At 31.7% G+C, this 10,118-nt stretch overlaps 1 protein-coding gene and 1 pseudogene across 1 annotated transcript; both read right to left on the bottom strand.

Moving 5' to 3' along the window:
* Positions 1-319: 319 nt before the first annotated feature.
* Positions 320-8,041, bottom strand: LOC130975609 (uncharacterized; annotated as a pseudogene).
* Positions 7,942-8,776, bottom strand: LOC130975608 (uncharacterized). The gene has a single exon (XM_057900376.1). It carries the CDS (start codon positions 8,676-8,678, stop codon positions 8,250-8,252), a length of 429 nt encoding a protein of 142 aa, XP_057756359.1. The 5' UTR covers positions 8,679-8,776; the 3' UTR covers positions 7,942-8,249.
* Between the last annotated feature and the right edge of the window lie 1,342 nt (positions 8,777-10,118).

Genomic DNA, 10,118 nt, shown 5'->3' on the forward strand with positions numbered 1-10,118 from the left:
TATATACTTTGAAAAATATATTAATTTATTTATATATGTTAATGTATATACATTATTTAATTTATTTATATATAAAAAATTAAATATATTTATATTTACATATTAAAATAAATAATTATTAATAAATATTTGGGAGTTAAATTTAATTTTTTATGTGTGAATAAAAGAAATTAATTCATAAAAAAAGAGTGTGTGCATTTTATGTGAGTTTAGAGGGATTATTTTGGTGAATATATATAGCTTTTTTGCAAGATTATCAACTCACAAAAACACACTTTCAAAATTCGATGGGGGCAAAAAGAACAAAAAGGGCTATGCATTAATTCTTAATTAACAATTGATGAATTTTTTATTTTTTAGTCCAACAGGATACCAATGACCAGTTTGGAAAGGAGTTGCCCCTGGACGGGACTTGCTAGTTTGAGAAGCACAAAAACTAAAACCGACAAGCCTTTCACGGAGTTCTCTTTCACTGCTTCCAAGAATTGCTATCCACTTGGTTACTTGTTCGTCCATAGAACAGCATTCCCCTTTAGTGTTTTGAACTTCGCTGGATATTCGTGTGATTTCATCAGCATCCAGCTGCGCCAACATTACTCGTCTACAAATTATATTGAGCAAGTGTAGCATGCGAGAAGGAACACCTGACAAACTTGAAGAGACCTGCAGTAAAGTCTTTTCATTGGGAAGGTCCGTATGAAATCCCGGAAAAGACAGAGAGATCCACTTGATGAGTAAATGCTCTACATATCTTGGCATGCTGACCTTGAAGTCCAATAATGCCAAAATTATATCCAAAAGAACTAGGGGCCTATCAAGACACTGATATTGGTTCAAAGACCATATGATATTGGAACCCCAATTGGTTAAATCTTTCTCTGCCAAACCGGAAAGTTCTTCAGTGTAAAATGGAACAGGACGATTCAAGCAAATATCCACATGTAGCCCACCAATCCAATGGTATTCAATAGCTGCTCTCAGTACCCTGCTCATGGTTCAAGAATACAAATATCACAATTGCATATTTGTGGAATTTTTTCATTGAAACTTCATTAGCAAAAGACAAAAGGAGAAAGAAAACAAATACTTAGTAGGAAAATAACTATTGACATGTATTCAAGATTGGTTCAAAACACTAATTATTTGGGTAATTATACACTTTTTTATCTCCAAACTATTCCCCCCTTCTCTTCGCACACAGCCAAAACAGAATGCCAAAAGGGGAACATAGGCTGAGAAATCATTTTGTACCTTCCTTCATACATTCGATTCAGTTTCTCAACATCAAAGCAATGAACCTGCAATAAACAAGTATAAATACTCAATAGCAACCTCATATAGTCAAAGAAGAAAAATTAAACTTCTAAATATTCTTGCAGCATATGCCTGGTTGAGGAATTAAAAGATAAAATAAAATTAGAGGTAGGAACTTCAAATTAACATGAATTATCTTCTTTTAAATTAGGGCTAACAAATCAATGCTAAACTCTAAGGTGACTGCTTCTATTAGTGAATGCATTGGCTAAATAGAAAATTGGATTAAACAACTAAAAAAATTTGAACAGCTGTGGAAAGATACTACTGATGTGATCAGTAAGAATATCATTCAATAGCTGTGATTCAGATTTCAGACAACAGGTAGGGAAAACAGATTCAAACCAGAGAATATTATGATTATGTCCCAACAAAAGGGCCAGAGCAACATGCTTTGAATTAATAGAAGAATGATTTAGATATTCTGGATAAATGCATAAAACTTCCAGAAAGCCAAGATCATTTTTTAGCTTGGGAATCACGCACACTTATTTGGAATCAATAAAACAAATTCAGAAGAGGAAAAAAAAAGAAGAAAGAAAAACAACACTATTAAGTTCCCCCCTTGAGCATTTGCTTCACTCATCACACATGGTTTAGTTAACGTTGCAAAATGAATGCAAAGAACAATGTTAGAACTGGTAGTTAGAAAGGGGAAAAAATGAGAAACAATCTGTTCATCTGTCCATCAATATACGAAGTTACTAATATGAGGAAGACTTAGAGCTCCTCTACTCACTAACAAATGTCAAAAGACCCCTACCTAATCCCTATCTCTGATTGAGATTCCCTATATAGTGACAAGGTTCCTTGAACACAACAAGTACTAGATAGCTAAATGTTCTTAAAAATAGCATCTATAAGATGATTGCTAGTTCATTCTCTGTTTCTTGCTTTTTTCATATTCAAGGATGATGGGATATACAAAATTCCTAGATTTTTGGGCACTGCCTTTAATTTTTGTCTGGGCAATCAAGAATCCTGTACCTTTGGACAATGCACACAGGGTATATACAAGTGAAAAGATTTTTCTGAAAATAAAAGAAAATACCATACAGTAGCGACGACAAGATTTCCAGGTGAAACTGCTGCACCAAGGCATGAATCATATACATCATCTGAAGCCTGCAAGGAAAAAGGTGCATGTCTGCTTAAGGGGTGGAAATGGCAGAAGTCATATGAAAAGAGAGTAAAAAAGGACAAAAATAACATACGCTGGATGAATTGTTATTATGAGGCATATGAACAGGTACTTCATCTAGGCATCTATCGCGCAAAATCCAGCTACGCACTAAATTATCCTACAAATATTTAAAAAAACAATCACGACTAAATCCCCATATGGTCCTTGAGATTCACGGCTTTCATTATTTTAGTCTCTCATATTCAAAATTCACTATACTGGTCCCCGAGATTCAGCTTCAGGCACCATATTGGTCCCTGGACCCTTTCCGACGTTGAGTCTACGAACGAAATGCTAAGCTAGCTTTGACTTGCCACGCTAAACACAGGGCTAAATGACGTCGTTTTATTTTAGGGCTTGAACAAGGCGAAAATGAGATTGTTTTGGAGAATGAGGAGAGATAAAACAATTTGCACATCATATAAACTTTTCTTCATCTTCTCGTTTTTGCCTTGTTTAAGTGCCAAAACTAAATGACAGCATTAAGCCCTATGTCCAGCGTGGCAAGTCAGAGCCAGCTCAACACTTTGTTTCCTGACCTAATGCTGGAAAGGGTCCAAGGACCAATATGGTACCTAGTGCTGGATCTCGGAGACCAATGTAGTAAATTTTGGATTTGAGGGACTAAAATGGTGAAAGCTGTGAATCTAGAGAACCACTTTGGGGATTTAATCAACCAATCACCAGTCAAAAATACATAATACAGATATTAAACTACTGATTAGATATGCTAAAATTAAACAGGAAGGAATTGCAACATTATAGTGAACATATTTTAAAGACTGATTTGCTAATTATTCTTTAAACTCATCATTTATTTCTTTCTGTAATATCAGAACCAAACAAGTTAGCTTTTGTTTTCCAATATGCCACTATTTTTAAAACTTATTACCAAAATGCCACCCTTTTCAAACTATTTACTCAAAATAGTGGCACCTTGTATTCTTTCTTCTTTTTTTTTTCACAATTTGACTTGGAGGCACTTAACTGAAAAACACCTTCCACGTAGAAAATGCTAAATAGGGAAGCTTATCAAATGCAAAAATGCTCAAGCATTTAGCACCTTCCACTTTGGAACGGCTGAATAGAAGTTTTTCAATATTTAAATCAATAAGCGTGAAAGAGCCTCCAATGACATGTACAAATGAATATTTTCGTGATTTAAATAACAAAATAATAAATCATTAACTAATATTAATATAAATTTAAATATGTTTATCAATCTGACTAAGTTTAATTAATAACATAAATAAAATTGATGATTGAAACTTTAAATTATTGATTAACGTACTATATTTATTAATTTAAATATATTTTGCCATATCATCCATCATCAAAATAAAATATCATAATAATTGATGTGAGTATTATCATGATTGTAATCTTAATGTAAGAGTATTAGTCATAAAAAAAATACAATTTTTTTTTAAATATAGTATATTGAAATAGGTTAAAGAAAATACTCATGATATAAAATATAGTACTCCCATCAGTTACTTGATGCTTTTTATCACAATAAAAATAAATAAATAGACAAAGGTACACATGAAAGAGTTGAAGACAGACAAAAATACATACCAAAATTTGTAAATATCAAAGCACGCCAACATTGTTTCCGATCAACAAAAATACACCTCAAGCCTTACAAACCAACTGACAGGCAACAGCATAGTACTTTCGTCCATCAAAAACAATCTTTGACGTGTAGTTTGATATTCATGAACTTTGGTGTGTACTTTTGTCAACTGAGACTTTTTTTTTTTCATGTGTACTTTTGTCCATTTACTCCAATAAATAATATCAGGTCATTGATAAATAAGAGTATTTACCTGTGTTTTTTTTATGATTGAAACCTTAGTGTAAGATTATTAATCATAAAGAAATGTAAAAAAAATTAAAATACCATATAGCGAAATACATTAGTTAAAAACAATTACTTTATAAGATACAATACTCTTATCAAGTATTTAATACTTTTTATCATCAACTTACTAAAAGATATATTATAATTGATGGGAATACTATATTTTATCATGAAAATTTTCTTCAAGCAAGATTATGTATTTCATTATACTGCATTGTATAATTTTTGTATTTCTTTATGACTAATAATACTCTTACATTAAAATACAATAATCAGTTTTAATTTATGTTATTAAACTTAATTTGATTGATAAATATATTTAAATATAATAATATAAGCAATGCTACATGGCCAGCAAATATTATCATTTTGGCCAGCATTTGGCAAGCAATAATTTGCACCTATATTTATCAGAGTTTTGTACACATAAATCAATGCAGTTTGCACCCAAGTTTTCCAGAGTTTGCACCCATGAATTAGTAAAATTTATTTGTTAAAGACAATTTAGTGTTTGTGCTGGCCATCGCCAAAAATACTAAAAGATGCGGGCTCCCAAGAGTTTCTCTAATAATATTTATATTAATATTAGTTAATTATTGATTATTAACTATAATTATGTCATATAATCAAAAAGCTATTCATTTCCACACGTCAATTGAAGCACTTTTACGTTTATTGATTTCAATATTGAAAAGGCCTTCCCATTAAGCGCATCCAAAGAGGAAGGCGTTAAACGCTTTAGCGTTTTAAATTGGATACACTTCCCTATTTAGAGCTTTCCACGTGGAAGGCGCTTTCCCGTTAAAGTGCCTCCAAGTCAAATTGCGAAGGAAAAAATTACAAGGTGCAACCGTGGCAAAATGGTAGCATTTTCATGATAAGTTTTAAAAATAGTGTCATATTGGAAAACAAGCCCAAGTTTGAAACCCTGTTATTGATAGAAGCTTAGAGATCCAATTTTTAGAAAATTGGAAGAGTAAGCACATTCTTCTTTTGAAATCTGAGACATATTTAATGTCCTTCCCTCTTCAACATAGAAAAATCTAGTCACATCAATTAAACCTCTGACTCTCAAAAATCATATAGAAGATAAAGTGAAAATATATAAAAAAATTCATACGATATAACTTTATTTAAATAAATTTACCTGGCTACAGCTGTACAAACATCTTCCACCAAATGCCCATGCCAAGCCAGTAACCTGGAGGAAATCGACATTGAAGAAATCAACAAAGTATTGCAGCTTCAAGAAGTCATCTAACTCAAGAGAAAGGAACAATAATAATATTAAAAGAATAGAATTATAAATTTTGAACAATAAAATAAAAAACCTACAATATAGTCATGTGCATCATATGAACCAAGCTTGTTGAATTCCTTAGAAGATATGTCACATAGCCATATTTCAAAGGAACCAGAACCTTTGCCTATTGCTAAAAGCATCTTGGAAGAGCATTGAACATGCACAGTTACTGAAAGTACAGAAACTGGGACAACATTGACAGTGATAACCTATTTAGATATTGAAAACTCAGTAAATGAACGGCTGAGAAAGAAAGATAGAAGTGAAAAGAGTCTGAAATTTAAGTAAGAACTAGAAACTACCTCCTTCAACAAATGAACACATTCTGATCCACTTCTGTTGATTTAATCAATTTGTGATAGTCACCCAACCAAACCTTGACACTGATAAGTGCATATATTTCAGCTTAGGTCAGATATTTGGTGCAAAATGTAACAACATACACACAGTCTAATTAGAAGTGTGAGGGAACTGAGGATCAATACATTGACCACTTAATCAAGAGTCTAAGGTGCTATGTCAAGAATGATTCATTTTAACTCACCTCCCATCAGAGCTTCCAGTAACTAATAAAATTTGTGGATTTGAGGAATTAACAGAAAATGACAACCAACTTATTGTTGTAACCCATGAATTGTGTGCTTCAAGAAATCCAACAAATTTCACAGCAGATGGGATTTTTCCACCCTCAATAGTATAGCAATCTGGTGCATAAAATCTCCATAAAGAAATTTTACCAGACTTCCCTCCAACAGCAAGTAGGCTGACAGTAGCATGAATATCATGCAGTAAAGGAGACCATGAAACAACAATTGAGCTTAGCACTGCGCTGCGAGTAGCATATTGATCAGCACTTATCACAGGCAACATGTCGTTCTCGGGAACTGTTTTCAAGGATTTCTTTTTAGGTTTAGCCACAGAATCTATTTCATCTGATGCATTTCTCTGCATGAACAATCTAACTTTAAGTACATAAAATCAAATTAACACAGAATAAAATTGTTTCAGTTAACCACAATTGTTTTAGCTGTAGTTAACTATGATTTACAGTTAAAAAAAATGATGAGAATGAATGTACAACTTATTATAGAAAAACCATAGTTTATACTACCAACAAGAAAAATGGCCATTTTGTTCATGAAGCATATACGACAAAAGAAAGGATTTTTTATTTTATTTGAAATTAAATCCATATCATATTTAATATATATACTTAAGTATCAGAACAAGCATCGTCATGACTCGATTTCAACAAAAGTCCAATATTAGATTCTCTAGAGACTGTGTGTGGGGTGCGTACATATATAAGTAACATACATCCAGGTCATATAAACTTTGTTAATGTCCCTTTATTTTGAAACAGCATTTTTCAAGTTATTGATTAATCATCTGATCTTTTCTTTTCTGCTGGCATAAAATAGATGATGTCAAAAGATGATATATATCATGAGCACGACTGGTCTCAGAATAACTAATTCTACCCCAAGTAGAGTATGAAAAAAGAAAACCAACCAAGAACATGGATGGATAAGATAACTTACTTTGGAAAACTCTAATGGAGTCCCCGTGCCTTGAAACTCAGTACATTGCAAATATTCAAATAGACGTTCACTAACGTTCACAACCTAAACAAAATAAGAATAGTGGCAGTTGGCAGGCAAGTAAACATGAAAACTATAAACACTTTCTATTTCAGTTCCATAAATGGAAACGCAAAAAGGAATTAGACACAACATACTTTCTATTTTACATATTTACAGCTAACATTTAATTTTTCTCCGAAGATGCTACAAATTACAACTTTTCTCAATCAGATCTGCTTTCAAAAGAAGCAATATCCCTATCCCAATCCCAATATAAATTATGCAGTTCACAGTTTTCAGTTTCATGTTTTCTTTAGGCACACAAAGATGGCATCAGTTCCTATTCCACACGATAAACCACTTTTATTGCACACACCTCAATCCATTCTGAACAGAAATCACAAAAGGGTGGACGATAAACCTTCACGTGTCCTTCGCTAGTGCAAACAGCCAACAAGCACCTGTGAATAATATATATTACTTATCGAATAAAATATCAATTTTGTCATTGAATAGAAATAACTGTGCATCTTTGCTTGCTAATCATCAAATTCTTACCTTGAATTCAAAGAAATGCCAAAATTGGTCGAGGAGGTTATGGTGCCATGTCCAGAATCATTCATTTTAACTCGCCTCCCATCAGAGCTTCCAGTAGCTAACAAAATTTGCGGATTTGAGGAATTATATATGAGGAAACAAAAACAAAATTATGTACCATAACTTTTAGATTCAGGAATGTCTTTATCCACATTCATAGAAATATAGCAACAAAAGCGAGTCAACAATCTCACGTTTAACAAGCTAAAAAACAGTGAATTAAAACTACCTCAAATGCAGTAGTAACCGCAAAGCTAGAGTTCAAAGGAGTTCATGTTCCCCTCACAGTTATTTTATACCAATTATTACACTGCACCCATCCCATTTATAAACCCTAACACGAAAGAAAGGAAAAAGAAACTAAACAAACCAATCAAAGTCCGATCCGAATCGACAGTAATTGGATCAAGACTCAGAGTGGGGCACATCTTCAACGTTATCGCCGTTATCGCTGTTGTTGTTATTGTTGTCGGTAGTGGTGGTTGTTGCTCCGGTTGAGGCGGCGAGGCTGTTCTCCATCTTGAGGCGCTCGAGGGCCTTCTCGTGGGCCCAGGTCTCGATGGTGAGGTCGGGCTTGGCGTTGAGCCCGACGCCGAGGATGACGATGGTGAGGAAGCTGGTGACGTAGCAAGGAAGCTCCCAATCCTCCCACTTGCGGGACTGACCCGGGGGAGGAGGGGTGCGGTTGAAGAGAAGGCCCTTGGGAGTTTCCTCATGGCCCGGGCTTGTCCAGCGGCTAGGCCCGGAGGATGCACCTCCGCGCGTGCGGGTGGATTGAAGGAGGCGGCGGCGGATCATGGCCGATGCGCTCGTGAAAGGTGTTGGAGCTGGCATTGTGGTTTTGCCTATTTTCCTTCTTTTTCTCTCTCCAGAGAGGGAGTATAGTGAGACCTGAAGAGAGAGAATAGTTTTGGCCGAAAAAGAATGAAGTTAGTGAATTTCTCTGGTGTTTGCAAATTGCAATTACTTTTTTTTTTCCTTAAAAAATTAACAGTTTTTTTTCTCTGTATTTTAATTTTTACAGTAACATTGTTGTTAAATTAAATACGGGTGAACTTTATAGGGTATGTCTAAAACGAGCTTAACCATTATGTGCTTATTGAATGAGCCATATTTATATAGGCCATAAGATTTTATTAGATGAAAATCAAAGGCTAATATAAAACAAGAGCATTGATGGACTCTAATAAATATAGAATATCCTAGTACATAAATAAATACTTTAAATGGCAATACTTTAAACGGCAACAAAATTTTTTATTTTTAAATAATTAAATATAAAATATATGAGTATTTTTTATTTATTAAAATTAATTATTGCAAAAAAATTTTATAATATTAAAAAATTATATTAAAATAATATTTTAAACTATAACTAACATAAAAATATAAAATAATTAAAATTTTATTTTATATTACTTGAAAAATAATTAGATTATTATATTTAAAATTTATTAACAAAATAAGTTTATTAAATATATTATTATATAATATAATTTTTTATAAAAATATTTTAAAAATATAATTTATTTAAAATATTATATATAATACATGAAAATATTAATTTTTTTATTTTTTTCAATTTTTTTTAGAAAAACTTAATAAATAATATAATTTTAAATACATACTTAAATAAAAAAGTTAATTTTTTCATGTATTTTATATAGCTTTTTAAATAAATTTTACTTTTATAAATATTTTGATAAAAAAATTATATGATATAATAATTATTTAAATAATTAGTTAATAAATTTTAAATATAATAATTTAATTATTTGTCAAGTAATATAAATAAATTTTAATTATTTTATTCTATATAGCTTAAATATCATTTTAATATTATAAAAATATTTGCATAATAACTAATTTTAATGAATAAAAAAATTTATATTTTTTGTATTTATTTAATTTATATTTTTTTAGAACAAAAAGTTTCTACCTTTATATAGTAAAATATGTGATAATCTTCTTAATATATATTAGGGGTGGCAAGACGGGTCGAGTCCGTCGGGCCGACCCGCCGAACTCGCTAAAAAAGGTGGGTCGGACTAGGATTTAAAACCGGTCAAATTAAAAAAATTTGCCAAACTCAGAAAATTTTTATGCAAAATTATTTTATAATATTAAAAGATTATATAAAAATGATATTTTAAATAGTTATAATATAATAGATTTAATATGTTTTCTGATTTCAATGTTATTATATGATTATAATTATTTAATATATAAAAAAATTACTAAATAGTATATATATATATAGGGATGGCAAACGGG

This window comes from Arachis stenosperma, chromosome 4 (genome assembly GCF_014773155.1).
Source record: "Arachis stenosperma cultivar V10309 chromosome 4, arast.V10309.gnm1.PFL2, whole genome shotgun sequence".
Lineage (NCBI taxonomy): Eukaryota > Viridiplantae > Streptophyta > Magnoliopsida > Fabales > Fabaceae > Arachis > Arachis stenosperma.